The 18184-nt window shown below is 43.1% G+C and overlaps 1 protein-coding gene across 1 annotated transcript in view; it reads right to left on the minus strand.

Moving 5' to 3' along the window:
- The window catches only part of LOC116972967 (malate synthase, glyoxysomal-like), an 81400-nt gene extending 64455 nt beyond the window's left edge, over positions 1-16945 (minus strand). Inside the window, exons 1-3 of the mRNA XM_033020575.1 lie at positions 16770-16945; positions 14786-14914; positions 5516-5734 (exon numbers count right to left, since the gene is read on the minus strand). Coding sequence (XP_032876466.1) covers positions 5516-5734; positions 14786-14914; positions 16770-16796 — 375 coding nt within the window. The 5' untranslated portion in view covers positions 16797-16945. The remainder of the gene's footprint in view (positions 1-5515; positions 5735-14785; positions 14915-16769) is intronic.
- Between the last annotated feature and the right edge of the window lie 1239 nt (positions 16946-18184).

The following is an 18184-nucleotide window of genomic DNA, read 5'->3' on the forward strand; positions in this document are numbered from 1 at the left end:
CCCTATAACTCCCCTCTATGACCTCCTCACTCTCCCTGACCAGACAGAGGTCATCGAGCTGCTGCTCCAGGATCCTAATACGGTCCCTTAGGAGCCCCATCTCGCTGCACCTGGTGCAGATGTGCACGTCTGGAGGGCCATCCGACACCATGACCTCCCACATCTGACATCCAGAACAGGAAACTGCTCTGGCTGTCATTCTCCCGCCTTACCCTGGATCCGATACAAGTACAATACAATAGAAACTGCTGGGAGAAATCAGCAGGTATCTGACTCACAACAGCTGCTCCCTCTTGACCTTTAAACTGCACCTTTATTATATAAACAAAAAGCACTGTACCCTTAGCTCACTGTACCTTTACTAAAGCACTGTACCTTTAGTCCACTGTACCCTTGGCTCACTGTACCTTTACTAAAGCACTGTACCTTTAGCCCACTGTACCCTTGGCTCACTGTACCTTTAGCCCACTGTACCTTTAGCCCACTGTACCCTTGGCTCACTGTACCTTTACTAAAGCACTGTACCTTTAGCTCACTGTACCTTTAGCCCACTGTACCTTTAGCCCACTGTACCCTTGGCTCACTGTACCTTTAGCCCACTGTACCTTTAGCCCACTGTACCCTTGGCTCACTGTACCTTTACTAAAGCACTGTACCTTTAGCTCACTGTACCTTTAGCCCACTGTACCTTTAGCCCACTGTACCCTTGGCTCACTGTACCTTTAGCCCACTGTACCTTTAGCCCACTGTACCCTTGGCTCACTGTACCTTTAGCCCACTGTACCTTTAGCCCACTGTACCCTTGGCTCACTGTACCTTTACTAAAGCACTGTACCTTTAACCAGAAAGCAGAAATGCTAACCTGAGGTTGCACCCAATCAGCTGCTTCCTCTAGTCTGCTTCCACCAATCAGCGGCTTCCACCAGAACCCTCCCTATGAAGTGTGGAACGTTACAGATTTCGGTAAAAGCCCTGACCCTCCTCCACTCGCTCCAAAGGTCCCGGGCCTCTGTAAAAGCAAGCCCCGCGCTCGATTTAAATACTCACAGCCCTGAATCTCCTCCACTCGCTCCAAAGGTCCCGGGCCTCTGTAAAAGCAAGCCCCGCGCTCGATTTATATACTCACCGCCCTGACCCTCCTCCACTTGCTCCAACGGTTCCCGGGCCTCTGATAGTTACTGTAAGAGTAACTATCAGAAAGAAAGTCAATCAATCAAGCAATTGAGTAATAGAGTCATACTTGTCCCATCTAAGCCAGTCCGATTGCCTGGATACACACAAAATGCTGGAGTAACTCAGCGGGACAGGCAGCATCTCTGGAGAGTAGGAATGTGTGACGGTTCGGGTTGAGACCCTTCTTCATTTACCTGGGACTGGTCCATATCCCTACAAACCTTTCCAATCCATGTACCTGTCCAAATGTCATTTAAATGTTGTTATTGTACCTGCCCTAACTACTTCTGGCAGCATGTTCCATACACCCACCACCCTCTGAATGAAAGGCTGCCCCCTCAGGATCTTATTAAATCTGTACACCCTCATCTTAAAGCTATGATCTCTAGTTCTTAATTCTCCATTCCTGGGAACATGATTGTGTATTCATCTTATCTATTCCTCCATGATTTTATACATGTCGCTAAGATCACCCCTCAACCCCCTGCGCCCCAAAGAATAAAGATCTAGCCTGGTCAACCTCTCCCGGTATTTCAGTTCCACAAATCCTGGCAACATCCTTGTAATTTTTCTCTGCACTATTTACAGCTTCCTATAACAGGGTGATCAAAGCTGAAAAGAATACTCCAAGTGCAGCCTCGACAATGTCTTGTACAACTCTAACATAACATTTCTACCTCTAAACTCAATTCCCTGAATGATAAAGGCCAGCATGCCAAAAGCCTTGTTCACTATTTTATTTTTTTCAGGATGCCTTTGATAAGGTGCCGCACGTGAGGCTGCTAAAGAAGATGAGAGCCCATGGTATCAAAGGGAAGATACTAGCATGTTGGTTGAATGGCATAAGGCAAAGAGTGGGGATCTTTCTTGTTGGCTGCCAGTGGCTAGCGGTGTTCCAGATGGGTTGGTGTTGGGTCCGCTGCTCTTTGCAATGTTTATCAATAATTGAAGGCTCTGTGGCCAAGTTTGCAGATGATACAAAGATAGGTGGAGGGGCAGGTAGAGAAAGCAGGGACTCTGCAGAAAGACTTGGACAGATTGAGAGATTAAAGCGTGAGAAGTGGCAGATGCCGTTTAAAGATGCTACTTTAATTAAAGTTTGAGAAGTGGCAGATGAAATACAGCATAGCAAATGGAGCCATGCATTTTGGCAGTAGGAATAAAACTGTAGACGATTTTCTAAATGGGGAGAGAATTCAGAAATTTGAGGTGCAAAGGGACTTGGGAATGCTGGCACAGTTTAGCAAAGAAGCCAAATGCAACGCTAGCATTTATTTCGAGTGGGGTTAGAATACAAAAACATAGATATAATACCAAGGCTTTGAAAGGCACTGGTCAGACCACATTTGGAGCATTGTGAGCAGTTTTGGGCCACATATCTGTGGAAATATGTGCTGACATTGGTGAGGGTCCAGAGAAGGTTTACAAGAATGATCCCAGGAATGATTGGGTTAACATGATAAGCGTTTGATGGCACTGGGCCTGTACTCGCTGGAGCTTAGAAGGATGAGGGGGTACCTCATTGAAACTTACCGAATAGTGAAAGGCCTGGATAGAGTGAATGTGGAGAGGATTTTTCCATTAGTGGGAGAGTCTAGGACCAGAGGCCACAGCCTCAGATTAAAAGGACGTACCTTTAGAAATGAGATAAGGAGGAATTTCTTTAGTCAGAATGTGGTAAGTCTGTGAAATCCGTTGCCAAAGACAGCTGTGGAAGTCAAGTTAATGGATATTTTGGTGGAAATCGAAAGATTCTTGATTAGAAAGGGTGTCGGGGGTTATGGAGAGAAGGCAGGAGAATGGGATTGAGAAGGAAAGATAGATCAGCCATGATTGAATGGCGGAGTAGACTTGATGGGCCTAATTCTGTTCCTAGAACTTGTGAACTACCAGATCTACCTGCGATACCACTTTCAGAGAACTATATATTGGTATTCCTAGATTCCTCTGCTCCATAACACTCCCCAGAGCCCTACCACTCACTGCGAAGATCCTTGGCTTCCCAAATTGCAACAACTCCCACATAATAGCCATTCCTCATCCGCGCACAGCTGGTGTAATCCCTGATAATCATCTTCACTGTCTATTATACCACCTACTTTGGTGTAATCTGCAAAGTTAAGGGCCTGTCCCACTTGGGCATCATTTGCGCGTAATTTACGCAACATCATTTACGCGTCACGACGCACGTGATGCGCGCATGGTGCGGGGTGACATAGGCAGTGACGCGCGGTCGCACGCAGCGCCCCAGGATTTTGGGATGTGCAAAATCTTCGTGCGCCATCTGCGTGACGCGCAAATGACGCAAAAGTGGGACAGGCCCTTAATTAATCTTGCCTTGTACATTCTATTCTAAATTGTGATCTAACCTTGCAGAGCAGCCTAACCTGTGGAACCCTATCAAAAGCCTTGCTAAAGTCCAAATGACCATTTTCAACTTACATTTTCATCTTGGTTAAAGTTTTGAAATTCCAAAACCTGAATAAAGAATTTGATTAAATTGATGATGTTGGTGTTGAAACTGGGTATTAGGATTTGAACTGATTGCTTAACTAATTGGAAGATTTTCGAGGAACTGAGTAAGTAAAAGTGCACTTTGAAATCAACCCTCATAACCTGTCTGTCACCAGAATATTGCAATGAAGGATTTATAGTGGAAGTCTATTTGCATTGCAGGACAGGTGAAGTGTTATGCCAATGTTATTTGCATTAATTAAAGTTTGCCTTAATATGTTTTATGCAAAGTTAGACTACAAATGTTAACGGCATGCATTTGGACCACACCAACTCATCTAAATACGTATGATATTATGTTGAACAAATATTCTAATAACGAACAAGATTAATTGTAGACAATTAATGTTTTTGAAAACAGCACAACAGAATTGGTGGAAGAAGCTCCTCCAAAGGCTTATTCTTTCATTTCTAATGTTAAAAATGTCAAATAATATGTCAAATTATTCAAACTGAAAGGTGTATCTTCTTCTTCTTCTTCTTCTTGCGTTTGAGGCAGCAGAGGTTATGTGACGCCCTCCAGGCGCTGTAGCCAGTTCAATGTACTGTTGTCGAGGGCCGTGAGATCTACCCCTCCACCAGGACAGCGCAGTCGAAAATGACGTGCTGCGCTGATTGCTGGTCTGCTGATGAACCGGCCGACCCCTGCACGGAGCTGGTTCAGGGCCACCCACTCTTTGCGGGGCAGGTGGGGCTGTGGTGTTCGGTGCAACAGTGAATTAAGGAGGTTGTGAAGTCTGTTCCCAACTGGTTCTCCATGCTCCAAGTGTGTTGAAACCGGAGCCACAGGGGTGCTGCGTGATGGGAGAAGGGGCGACGAGTTGCTGTGAGTCCTGGGCGAGGTGGTGTAGAGGATGTTTGGCGTCCGATGGGGCCTTGCACACCAGTCTGTGAGTGAAGTACTCTCTGCGAAGCTTGGCGGGTGTGATACCTGCGGGCACTGGTAGAAGATCCGTTGGAATAGGACGTCGGCAGCCGGTGATGATCCGCATGGTGTCATTGAGGATGGAGCCTAGTATGAGCGTTGTTCACCATGCTGGGGTGGCGTACTCAGCGGCGCTGTACACGAGTGCAAGAGCACTGGTTCGGAGAGTAGATGGCCTGGCTCCCCATGACGATCCAGCCAAGCAACGCAGGAGGTTGTTCCGCACCGAGACTTTAGCACGGAGAGCTTCAAGGTGTAGATCAGCTGCCGATCTAGTTTCACCCCAAGGTATGTAGGAAATGGGTAATAGGGTAGGGGTGACCCATTGAGGGTGATGGTTAGCTGGCGTTGAGCTTCCTTGTTGTTCAGGTGAAAGGCCGTTGTGGTGATTTTTGCCACACTCAGTTTTAGACTCCAGGTTTTAAGGTAGCCTGCGACAAATTCCATATCCGCCGAGAGCACATCCGCCACGTTTGACCAACTCCTGTCCGAATGCAGTAGGGCCAGGTCATCTGCGTATCCATACTGGCGCGAGGTCGTGTGTGGCAGATCGCTGATATAGAGATTGAAGAGCATGGGGGCCAGTACCGAGCCTTGAGGGACTCCGTTTCTTAGGCGTCGCAGTCGGCTGGATTGTCCGTCGCTGGTCTTGAGTACAAAACTCGGTTGGCAGTTGAGTGCATCTTCCCATCCTCACTCACCCAAGTTCAGGCATTGAGTCATAGAGTCAGAAACAGACCTATCGGCCCAACACATCCATGCCGACCAAAATACCCCATCTATGCTAACCCCATTTGCCCACAATAGAGCTCGCATCTATAACTTAAGAGATCTGATATTTGTCAAGTTGCTGCTCTGCTTACAAATCTTTTAAAGTACACATCTAACAGCAGGTGATCTTACCTGAATGCCCTGTGCAGTAGAACTCAAGGCTGTGATGAAATGTTCAGTGTTGGCTGGAGACACATCCCCAAGGTCTACATGCCTGTTCTGCAACCTCTGTGGGACTGGTTGAACTTTCCAGGATTGATCCTCTCGGATATGTGAGGTGTGGGGCAAAAATTCGGGAAGTCCACCATTACGATCCAAACACAGCTTTTTACCAATTCTCAGCTGTAATATCTGAAAGATGGAATGTGCTCGAATAACACAAATTACTTCATGCCATTTGACAGACTAATAAATAAACAAACAACTGAAGAGGAATGGAAAGGTGCTTGAACTACTGTCTCTCGGTGATTCAATGGTGCCATCCATGGCTTTGAGGAACAAGTTGTTCCATGTTGTTCCATTGTTTAAAAAGGGTTCTAAGAGTAAATTAAGAGTAAAAATAGGACGTACATGGTAAATGGTAGTGAATTGAGTAATGCAGTTGAACAGAGGGATCTAGAAATAACTGTGCACAGTTCCCTGAAGGTGGAATCTCATGTAGACAGGGTGGTAAAGAAAACTTTTGGTGTGCTGGCCTTTATAAATCAGAGCATTGAGTATAGAAGTTGGGATGTAATGTTAAAATTGTACAAGGCATTGGTGAGGCCAATTCAGGAGTATGGTGTACAATTTTGGTTGCCTAATTATAGGAAGGATGTCAACAAAATAGAGAGAGTACAGAGGAGATTTACAAGAATGTTGCCTGGGTTTCAGCAACTAAGTTACAGAGAAAGGATGAACAAGTTAGGTCTTTATTCTTTGGAGTGCAGAAGGTTAAGGGGGGACTTGATAGAGGTCTTTAAAATGATGTGAGGGATAGACAGAGTTGACGTGGATAAGCTTTTCCCACTGAGAGTAGGGAAGATTCAAACAAGATGACATGACTTGAGAATTAAGGGACAGAAGTTTAGGGGTAACATGAGGGGGAACTTCTTTACTCAGAGAGTGGTAGCTGTGTGGAATGAGCTTCCAGTGGAGGTGGTGGAGGCAGGTTCGATTTTATCATTTAAAAATAAATTGGATATAATTTGAAAAATAACCAATATTTTAAATATCTTCAAATTTGTGATTATTTGAAAAATTACACAAAAGACTATCATAATATGCCTTCCGACTTACTGGATGAAGCAATGAAGACAAAGGCGGAATCAGCTAATTTAATATCGTACTTATATAATATCATTTTAAACATAGAAATACCCACAACAGATGGAATTAGAAGAGACTGGGAACAAGAATTAGCTATAAAAATTTCAAAAGAGAGCTGGGATAATCATTTACTACAGGTGCATAAATGCTCGATCAACGTACGACATACGCTCATCCAATTCAAAACATTACATAGACTATATTATTCAAAAACTAAATTAAATAAAATCTTTCCTAATGTTTCACCAATCTGTGATAAATGTCTGTGTCAAGAAGCTACCATAGCGCATTCTTTTGTTTTTTGTACAAAAATCCAAAAATTCTGGCATGGAATATTTGATATTTTTTCAAAATTAATTAAAATAAAACTGGTACCAAAACCAGAATGGATCATTTTTGGGATATCGGAAGGTATCCCTGAATTAAACGTGTATCAGAAGAATTTACTCAATTACGGGCTAATAATGGGAAAAAAGCTCATACTTAAATTCTGGAAAAATGCGCCCACACCAACAATAAAAATGTGGACATCAAATATGTTTGAAACATTACATCTGGAAGAGATGAGATTCCTCTTAGCAGGTAAAGCAAACCAATTCCAAAAGACGTGGTCTACGTTTATGGACCTATTACAAGCATGAGGTGCAATAGTAATTTTAAAAATAAATAAATAAATAAATGGTATCAGGACCTGGCAATGGGAGGTAAAACAACAAAAACAGACTTGGTTGGTAGTCTTTCTGCGGAGTTTAATGTTATAATAGAGCGATTGTCCTTACTTTCTTTTTCTTTCTTTTCTAGGGTCTACTTTCTTACTTTACTTCCTTCTCTAACTTCTTTTCTAAGGGGCTTTCTTTTCCCAACACTCTCTTGCACTTCACGACTCTTGCGCACCTTCTTTACTTTCCTTACTTCTATCTTTTTCTTAAAGCTTAAAAAAAAAATGAAGCGGTACAAAAAATGTATTAAGATATATGTGTTGTGTGTTATTGTAATTTACCGTACTTCTAATTTAAAAAAAAAAATTTTAAATAAATAAATAAAATAAAATAAATTGGATAGTTATATGGACGGGAAAGGAATGGAGGGTTATGGTCTGATGCAGGTAGATGGGACTAGGGGAGAATAAGTGTTCGGCACGGACTAGAAGAGCCGAGATGGCCTGTTTCCGTGCTGTAATTGTTATATGATTATATGGTTATAAACCTAGCAATTATAGACCTGTTAGTTTGACGTCAGTGGTGGGAAAATAAATGGAAAGGATACTTAGAGATAATATATATAATCATCTGGATAAACAGGGTCTGAGTAGGAACAGTCAACATGGATTTGTGCCTGGAAGGTCATGTTTGACTAATCTTCTTGAATTTTTTGAAGAGGTTACTGGGGAAATTGATGAGGGTAAAGCGGTGGATGTTGTCTATATGGACTTCAGTAAGGCCTTTGACAAGGTTCCTCATGGAAGGTTGGTTAAGAAGGTTCAATTGTTGGGTATTAATAGTGGAGTAGCAAGAGGGATTCAACAGTGCCTGAATGGGAGATGCCAGAGAGTAATGGTGGATAACTGTTTGTCAGGTTGGAGGCCGGTGACTAGTGGTGTGCCTCAGGGATCTGTGTTGGGTCCACTGTCGTTTGTCATATACATCAATGATCTGGATGATGGTGTGGTAAATTGGATTAGTAAGTATGCAGATGATACTAAGATAGGTGGGGTTGTGGATAATGAAGTAGATTTTCAAAGTCTACAGAGAGATTTATGCCAGTTGGAAGAGTGGGCTGAAAGATGGCAGATGGAGTTTAATGCTGATAAGTGTGAGGTGCTACATCTTGGCAGGACAAATCAAAATAGGACGTACATGGTAAATGGTAGGGAATTGAAGAATGCAGGTGAACAGAGGGATCTAGGAATAACTGTGCACAGTTCCCTGAAAGTAGAATCTCATGTAGATAGGGTGGTAAAGAAAGCTTTTGGTGTGCTGGCCTTTATAAATCAGAGCATTGAGTATAGAAGTTGGGATGTAATGTTAAAATTGTACAAGGCATTGGTGAGGCCAATTCCGGAATATGGTGTACAATTCTGGTTGCCAAATTATAGGAAAGATGTCAACAAAATAGAGAGAGTACAGAGGAGATTTACTAGAATGTTGCCTGGGTTTCAGCACCTAAGTTACAGAAAAAGGTTGAACAAGATAGGTCATTATTCTTTGCAGCGCAGAAGGTTAAGGGGGGACTTGATAGAGGTCTATAAAAATATGAGAGGGATAGACAGAGTTGAGGTGGATAAGCTTTTCCCATTGAGAGTAGGGAAGATTCAAACAAGAGGACATGATTTGAGAATTAAGGGACAAATGTTTAGGGGTAACATGAGGGGGAACTTCTTTACTCAGAGTGGTAGCTGTGTGAAATGAGCTTCGAGTGGAAGTGGTGAAGGCAGGTTCGATTTTATCATTTAAAAATAAATTGGATAGGTATATGGATGGGAAACAAATGGAGGGTTATGGTCTGAGTGCAGGTAGATGGGACTAGGTGAGAGTAAGTGTTCGGCAAAGACTAGAAGGGCCGAGATGGCCTGTTTCCGTGCTGTAATTGTTATATGGTTATATAAGTAAGAGAATAATAAGAATTCCTGGGAGAGATTACTGCAGAATATATTGAACAATATCTCAAGATATTTCATATTTGTTCCATTAACACCAATCATTTGATTTATGCTGCTTGAATTATTTTAAAGATTATTTTAAAGAATGTCACATCAAATTATAAAACAAATTGAATCTCACTACATCCCTGACCTTACCATTGTATCTTCTACTTCAGCTTACTTGGGCTGCTACCATCGCATTGCCCCATCTCTTCCACTCAGTACCACACCCCTCCTCTCTCCGTCACCTCGCATACAAACATTGTGGCCGAACTCATGTTGATGAAATACTGTCTTTTATCACCATCTGTAAATAACCACGTAGAGCTTCTTCCCTAGAGGGGCTGATGCGGTATCTCACCACGAGAGGCTGTGGTCAGGAGCAGCTAAAAAGGACAATGGAATTCTCCCTGGACTGAACTGACTACTGCAGTCCTGCACACATAAAATTGTCAGTTCAGTCTTGTGGTAGGCCCAAAATGCATGATTGCTAACAACGTCGCTCAAACTATGACAACATCAACAACCAAATCCTGTAATACATGTGGAAGATAGACATTAAGTGCTGAAGTAACTCAACGGGACAGGCAGTATCTCTGGAGAAAAAGGATGGGTGACATTTCGGGTTGGTACCCTTCTTCAGACTTGAAACGTCATCCATCCTTTTTCTCCAGAGATGCTGCCTGACCCGCTGAGTTACACTGGCACTTTGTGCCTATCTTCATTCTAAACCAGCATCTGCAGTTCCTTTCTGCATACCTGTAAAGCATGTGTCATGTCGATGAAGGTGTGTGTTTTCTCGGCTCATGCAACATAGCAATCAGCTCCCAGTGAAGAGCAAGCTAATTCTGAGTAAAATCTTTCTGTTCGGTTTAAAGGAGCATCTGCAGTTCCTTCTGAGAACATTCCATGCTGAGTAAGTATTTTCTAAGGTTGTCTAAGTACCGTTCAATTAATAATATTGGGAAAAGTGGAAAAATGGGGATCAGCAGGAGAGAGGGAAATTGGAAATGAACATGGGAAAATGTGAACTGAGCTTGAAAGGAATTGAAGAGTAGAAATTCCTTTGGTCCTGAATTAGGTTTATGTTTATTATTGGCACGTGTACCAAGGTACAGTGAAAAATTATGGTTTGCATGCTATCCAAATAGATCAAATGTACCATACAGTTCAAACTCAAGCGCAATAGATAGAGCAAAGGGGAAGATACAGAGAGCAGAATATAGTTCTCAGCATTGTAGTGCATCAGTTCCTTAGACAAAGTCCAATGTCCTCAACGGGGTAGAGGTGAATCAAATAGTAGTCTGGCTTATGGAAGGACTGTTCAGAAGCCTGATATCATAGGGGAAGAAGCTATTCCTGAGAATTGGAACTCTTATCCACCAGTGTGATCTTTGCTTAATCAATCCAATGAAAGTTTGCATCTTATTCCCAAGTAAAAATACTGATCAATGCCACCACATAGCTGTAGAGAATTCTAAAATTAGAATTAGAATTATCACCAGTACTCTGCAGGGCTCTCACTTAACTTTTTTTCCCTGTTGCCAGCTGGGCAACCTTGGCAGCTTTTTAGGTTGCCAAATGACATTTTAGGTGGTCATTTAAGACGGTTTGCATGACGCGTGCGATAATGTGCTCGGACGAAGTGCGTGGACCAGTCGGAAATATGCTCAATGAAGCATACACATATTATTTCTGCTTCAAATAAAGTCACAAACTAAAAATAGTCACCAATCAAGACATGATATATCCCACAATGACATGCAGCAAAATTATACGACGGTATCTCAACTCTTTTTACACATTGCAATTAATTTCTATTAGTTCTTTCCACTTCCAAACTAAAATGTGGTTGGGTTATCCTGTCTTGTCAGCCACGGTTGCCTCCTACTCCCCTTAGAAGAAAGATTCCAAGGGGAGTTGGAGGCAACCGTGGCTGACAAGAGAAGTTATGGATAGAATAAAACTAAAAGAAAAGATGTATAACACAGCAAAGAGTAGCCGGAAGCCAGAGGATTGGGAAACTTTCATCGGACAACAGTAGGAAACAAAATGGGCAATACGGGCTGAAAAGATGAAGTACGAAGGGAAGCTGGCCAGGAATATAAAGAAGGAAAGTAAAAGCTTCTTTAGATATGTTAAGGGAAAAAGAGTAGCAAAGTCAAATGTGGGTCCCTTGAAGGCAGACACGGGTGAAATTATTATGGGCAACAAGGAAATGGCAGAAGAGTTGAATAGGTACTTCGGATCTGTCTTCACTAAGGAAGACACAAACAATCTCCTAGATGTACCGGAGGACAGAGGGTCTAAGGGGGTCGAGGAACTGAAATAAATTTTCATTAGGCGAGAAATAGTATTTGGTAGGCTAATGGGACTGAAGGATGATAAATCCCCTTGGCCTGATGGTCTGCATCCCAGGGTCCTCAGGGAGGTGGCTCTAGAAATAGTGGACGCATTGGTGATCATTTTCCAATGTTCAATAGATTCAGGATCAGTTCTTGTGGATTGGAGGATTGCTAATATTATCCCACTTTTCAAGAAAGGAGCGAGAGAGAGAAAACGGGGAATTACAGACCAGTTAGCCTGACTTCGGTGGTGGGAAAGATGCTGGAGTCAATTATTAAAGAGGTAATAATGGGGCATTTGGAAAGCAGTAAAAGGATTAGTCCAGGTCAACATGGATTTATGAAAGGGAAATCATGCTTTACTAATCATCTGGAATTTTTTGAGGATGTGACAAGTAAAATGGATGAAGGGGTGCCAGTGGATGTAGTGTATCTAGACTTTCAGAAAGCCTTTGATAAGGTCCCGCACAGGAGACTGGTGACTAAAATTAGAGCACATGGTATTGGGGGTAGGGTGTTGACGTGGATAGAAAATTGGTTGGCAGACTGGAAGCAAAGAGTAGGAGTGAACGGGTCCTTTTTAGAATGGCAGGCAGTGGCGAGTGGAGTGCCACAAGGTTCGGTGTTGGGACCGCAACTGTTTACCATATATATTAATGATTTGGAAGAGGGAATTAGGAGCAACACTAGCAAGTTTGCGGATGACAGAAAGCTGTGTGGCACTGTGAACTGTGAAGAGGATGTTAGGAGGTTGCAGGATGACCTGGACAGGTGAGTGAGTGGGCAGATGCGTGGCAGATGCAGTATAATATAGATAAATGTGAGGTTATCCACTTTGGTGGCAAAAACAAGGGGGCAGATTATTATCTCAATGGGGTTAGGTTAGGTAAGGGGGAGGTGCAGCGAGACCTGGGCGTCCTTGTGCACCGGTCACTGAAAGTTGGCTTACAGGTACAGCAGGCAGTAAAGAAAGCTAATGGAATGTTGGCCTTCATAACAAGAGGATTTCATTATAGGAGTAAAGAGGTTCTTCTGCAGTTGTATAGGGCTCTGGTGAAACCACATCTGGAGTATTGTGTACAGTTTTGGTCTCCTAATTTGAGGAAGGACATCCTTGTGATTGAGGCAGTGCAGGGTAGGGTCACGAGATTGATCCCTGGGATGGCGGGACTGTCATATGAGGAAAGATTGAAAAGACTAGGCTTGTATTCACTGGAGTTTAGAAGGGTGAGGGGGGATCTTATAGAAACATATAAAATTATAAAAGGATTGGACAAGCTAGATGCAGGACATTTTTTTCCCAATTTGAGGCGAGTCCAGAACCAGGGGCCACAGTCTTAGAATAAAGGGGAGGTCATTTAAGACTGAGGTGAGAAAAAACGTTTTCACCCAGAGAGTTGTGAATTTATGGAATTCCCGGGCGGGCGTGGTGCGGAAGGTGGAGGAGATGGAGCCGCTGTCGCGGCCACTGCTGCCGCTGTGCGGGGCCTGTCATTCGCTCTGACCTTTCGTCACCCCGCACCTGGTATCTTTGCCCCGCAATACAGACGTTGCCGACACGAAACGTCATGTTCCTTTTCTCCAGAGATGCTGCCTGACCCGCCGAGTTACTCCAGTTCTTTTGTGTCTATCTTCGGTATAAACCAGTATCTGCGTGCCAAGCCGGGCAAAATGAGTCGGCGTTTAGGTTGCCCGACGGCACTTTGGTTGGTCAATGGCACCCGGGCAACCGCCCTGCTCTGACGTGCTAATTCACACTAAATCTTTTGCACATAAAGGTCACTATTTACTAACTGACAATATTGCTGAAAGAGATGTGACCTCGTCAAGTCAAGTTTATTCGTCACATACACATACGAGATGTGCAGTGAAATGAAAAGTGGCAAAACCTGGTGCTTTTCTTGCAGTAGGGTCTGAGATTCTCCAGTCAAAGAAAGTTAAACATCATTCTCTCTTTTTCCAGAGACCTGCAAGGATAGAGACCACAATGTTTTCCAGGATTCCAGGCTGTTCCCCCACACAAGGAGAGAGCTATTGCCTGCATGCACACAGGCAAACCAGCATTGCATGCCAACCCACTCATGCACTGGTATAGCCATAGAGTCTACTCTTGCAATGATCAAAGACTGCAAATCATGCTTGAGGTCACGATGCCTACATTCACCTGTTGTCTGCTGCCCCATTTACACATCAGTCAACAACACAATGAACAACCAAATTGTTTTTGATCTCCTGCTTCAACTCACAACTGTTCTAAACCCAATTCACAACAAGGTCTCACAGATGTGTTTGTGAAGAGGATTATGATGGACGTAGAATGCAATAAATCAACAGCATCATGGGTCTTCCAAGACAGTCATGAAAAATCCACTCTGGAATTATGCCAATATACACAATAAATAGATGCAGTAACCGGTTTGCCTTTCACCCTAACCCTTTGCCTATGATCCTGGATTGCTGCATACCAACTTAGAAACTTGCCCATTCTGTTCCTTTAATACATTCATTTCTTGTATTTATGCTGAACAGTTTTTTTTACATGCTCACAATGTACTGCTGTAAAATGCAGACATAGATTGCATTCATAGGAATAAAACTGTTGCCCACTGCAAGTACATTCCAACTGAGTTAATCTATTACCAACAGTGGGTAAGGTCCATTTTATTTACAGACTAGTTAATATATAATTCTAAAAAATCTTACTTTTTCTAAGTAGATTTTTCAGGCTAGGGCACTCTTAAATCATAATGTTTAAAATATGTGTACGTGCCTCAATTTCATTTGCCTATGCTCAACTATTCTAATTGTTGCAAAAGTATCATGGAAGAATATTTAGAAGATACTACAATTACTAATAATTGCTGCTTAATGAAATAAAAGAACTAGGGGTAAGGAGAGGCAAGTGTTTCCTTTCTGCATTCTTCAACGGAAATGAAATTGTGTTTGATGCTTCAGGTGGCTGTTTGTGAAAAAATGATTGAATCTTTTTTATCGGGGAAATAATTCTTAATTTTCCTCAAATAATCTAATGTGAAGGCAATTCATATATTTCAGAGATAAACAGGTTGAATTGTCTACAACTACCCCCACTCTCCAAGATAAACATACCTCCTCAACATCTTCATCAAATGTAGAGACTAATTCTGCCAGGAACTGGACTGTTTCTGGTGTCAAAATGGTTTGGAATTCTACTTTCAGAATTGCAGGAGGTGGCTCGAGCTCCACACCTGTTGAGAGCTGCAACAGAGCAAATTCAGTGCAATAAGTTTTTTTCCCATTTAGTAATTTTAATTGTAATAGCAATGTTATTGTAATATTTTATAGTTATCATAATTTAATAGTAATTTTCCATTGTTTGAGAGTTCCTAATGATATTACAAAAGTACAAAAGTATCATAGAATATAGTTCAAAACAGTAGCCCAGATAATAATTAGCAGCTGCCAATTGTCATAGTTTGTCAGGATTAATGTAGACAGTGACTTCAATTATATATTAATTGCAATTATATATTAATTGTTTTAACTAGGTTAAATCTCAAGATTGAATGAAAATTCTGGTTTGAAAGAGTCTTCATTTTCAAACTTATTTCCAGTTAAAACAAAAATATGGCTCAACAATCATATTATTGTATAATCCGTTCCAAGCAAAGATTATTTATATTACTAAAAGTCTGTTCTTGACCGGTTTTGGCATTCTGTGCTGCGATTTCCGAGATATCGCCGCCACCTACGGCCGTCATTTTTGGCTACCTTGCTTAGAGCCCCCCTCCGCCGTATGTGTGCCGAGGATTTTTCCCGTCGATGAAAAATGACAGAGATATTAATGATTTTACAAAATTCCCCATTCTCTCTGCTGCCCCCGCTGGCGGCAGGGGGGGGGACTATAAAACCAGGAAGTGGTGTGCCCCAATCAGTCTCTACAACATGGAGGTCTGAGCTCTGAATGACTGAACAAATGTCTACACTGCTGTGAGTTAGTACCCTTAATTTGGTTTGAAAATGAAAATATGGTTATGGTTAGTTTGAGGAAAAAAGCACTGCCTGCAAATGGTTGTTTAGGGGGTTTGGGTTGAGTAAAAAGGCATTCTCTCTCTCTCTCTCTCCCTATCCCTCTTTCTTTCTCTCTCTCCCCCCCCTGTCTCTCTCCCTTTCTCTCTCTCTCTCCCCTCCTCTCTACCCCCCTCTCCTCTCTCCCCCTCTCCTCTCCCCCCATCTCCTCTCTCCCCCCTCCCCTCCCCCCCTCTCCTCTCCCCCCTCTCCTCTCCCCACTCTCTCCACTCCCGCCTCTCCTCTCCCCCCTCTCCGCTCCCCCTCTCCTCTCTCCCCCACCCCTCTCTCCCCTCTTTTTCTCCCCCTCCTCCCCTCCATCCCCTCCCCCACCGTCCCTCCCCTAAACCCCCTTCCCCTGCACACACCCCTACCCCTAGAGGTGGGGAGCAGGGAGCTGCTCCCCACCTCTCCCCTCTCCCCCCCTCTTCTCCCCTCTCTCCCCCCTTCTCTCTCTCTCCCCGGCTCCCCTCCATCCCATCCCCTCCCTCCCCTAAACCCCCTCCACACCCCCTACCCTCTTCCCTCCACCCTCCCCCTCCCTGCTCCCCACCTCTCCCCCTCACTCTCACCCTCTCTCTCTCCTCCCCTCTCTCTCTGTCTCTGCCCCTTCTCTCTCTGCCCTCACTCTCTACCCTCGCACCCACCCCCCCCCTCTAGATGTGACTGCAAGTTGGGGGCTATGCGTCAGTAGATAGGGTGGTTATGGAGTAAAAGGAGCAAATTAATAATATTAATATAATATCAAGGGGGGTAATTAGCGTGAGTGCGGGGGGGGGGGATAGTTAGTGTGTGTGACGCTGCATGCCGCCTCCCCCCCCCCCCCCCACAACCACACGTTGGGGGAACAGACCCAACGGGTCTGCACTTGGTCTAGTATAAAATTAAAATTCAACAGGTACAGCTCTGCCATTGCACAAAGTCTATCAGAAGTTGCAGCCTTACAAATTGGCATTTTGCAGGTCATAATTACTACTAGCCTGCAAGTCTGCAAGCCTTATAACTCCATTAATTTGATTCCATTAAAATTGATGTTCATACTTACAGTAATTTGTTGCGCTGTTGCTGCCATATTCACTGCAGTTCCCTCGGCAGTTGGTGGACTTTCGGTGAGCAAATACAGTTGCTCTTTATATTTGATCTGCTGGGTTCTGAGCTCAATGACCTTCAATCTCCTTCAGTATCATATCACCTTTTTTTTTGTAGCCTATTACAACTCAGCTAGCAACAGAAATGAAGAAATGTTAGGAGTTGAAATAGCTTTCACACTTTGAATGTATAACATTTATTTTTTAATCATTTTGAATGAAACTGCAAACTTCAATGATAGTAAAGACCACTCTATCATTTTATTGAATCTCATGGCAATTTTCTCTATTATTTTTTCTCCAAAGAGTAATTAGAATTTTCAAAGTTGTAGATGTGGATGTGTCCACAATACAAATATTAGCTCAGAGATGGTTAAGAAATATCTAATATTCCATTTTTTTTTTTTTTTTAGTATTTGTTCTAGACTTGTCCTTTGCATCTTTTTAAAGAAAAATCTCAACTCATGCACATAACTTCAACTTCCATATCATCACGTTTCATGCAGGAAAATTAAAATGAGAATTAAACCCTGGTCCCATGGTATGAGTTCATTCCAAGAGTTCTCCATAGTTTGCCCTGATTCGAACTCGAAGATTTAGGGTAATGGCCATTCGTCGGTACTCGGGGCTCTCGTGTACATTTTTCATCATGTTGAAAAATCTTCACTAGTCTTCCCGTGCTTACCTGCCATTAGCGAGTCTTCCCGTGTACCTGCCGTTCGCGCTAAGAGACGTCACCGAGCTCCGACGTACACGCGACGTTCATTCTCCATGCTTATCACAAGTTTGATTTTTTTTAACTCGGGAGAGCTCTTGGAATGAACTTGCACCATGGGACAGGGCTATTATTGGTGTTGAGAAACCACTAATATTCTTCTTTACAAATCACGGAGAGAAGTTATATTCTTTTTCACAAATCACTGACAAGCTTGAGGTATGAAGAATGGTCCTGACTCAAACATCACCTATCCATTATCTCCGGACATGCTGCCTGACCAGCTGAGTTACTCCAGCGTTTTACCATGGGCATTCTTTGGCAAACCAACATCTGCAGTTCCCTGTTGTCACTGAGACGCTTGTTAGGTTCGTCCTATGAGGAAAGACTAAGCAGCCTATTTTCTCTGAAGCTTATGAGAATGGGAGGTGATTTCATTGAAACATATAATATGCTTTAACCAAAATCCAAGGAGCTTTACATGTAGAAGCAGTGATGATGTGACCTCTGGCTGGGAAGGCTAGAACCAGAGGACAGAGTAAGAAAAGGACTTTGACATTCCTGACTGAAGAGAGAGGTGAGACCTCAGTGGCTTAATATGTTCCAGATTGAGATCAGTGGTGTTTGGAAAGTTGAGGGTGTGCGGTTCACACGGGA

The sequence above is a fragment of the Amblyraja radiata genome, chromosome 1 (genome assembly GCF_010909765.2).
Source record: "Amblyraja radiata isolate CabotCenter1 chromosome 1, sAmbRad1.1.pri, whole genome shotgun sequence".
Taxonomy (NCBI): domain Eukaryota; kingdom Metazoa; phylum Chordata; class Chondrichthyes; order Rajiformes; family Rajidae; genus Amblyraja; species Amblyraja radiata.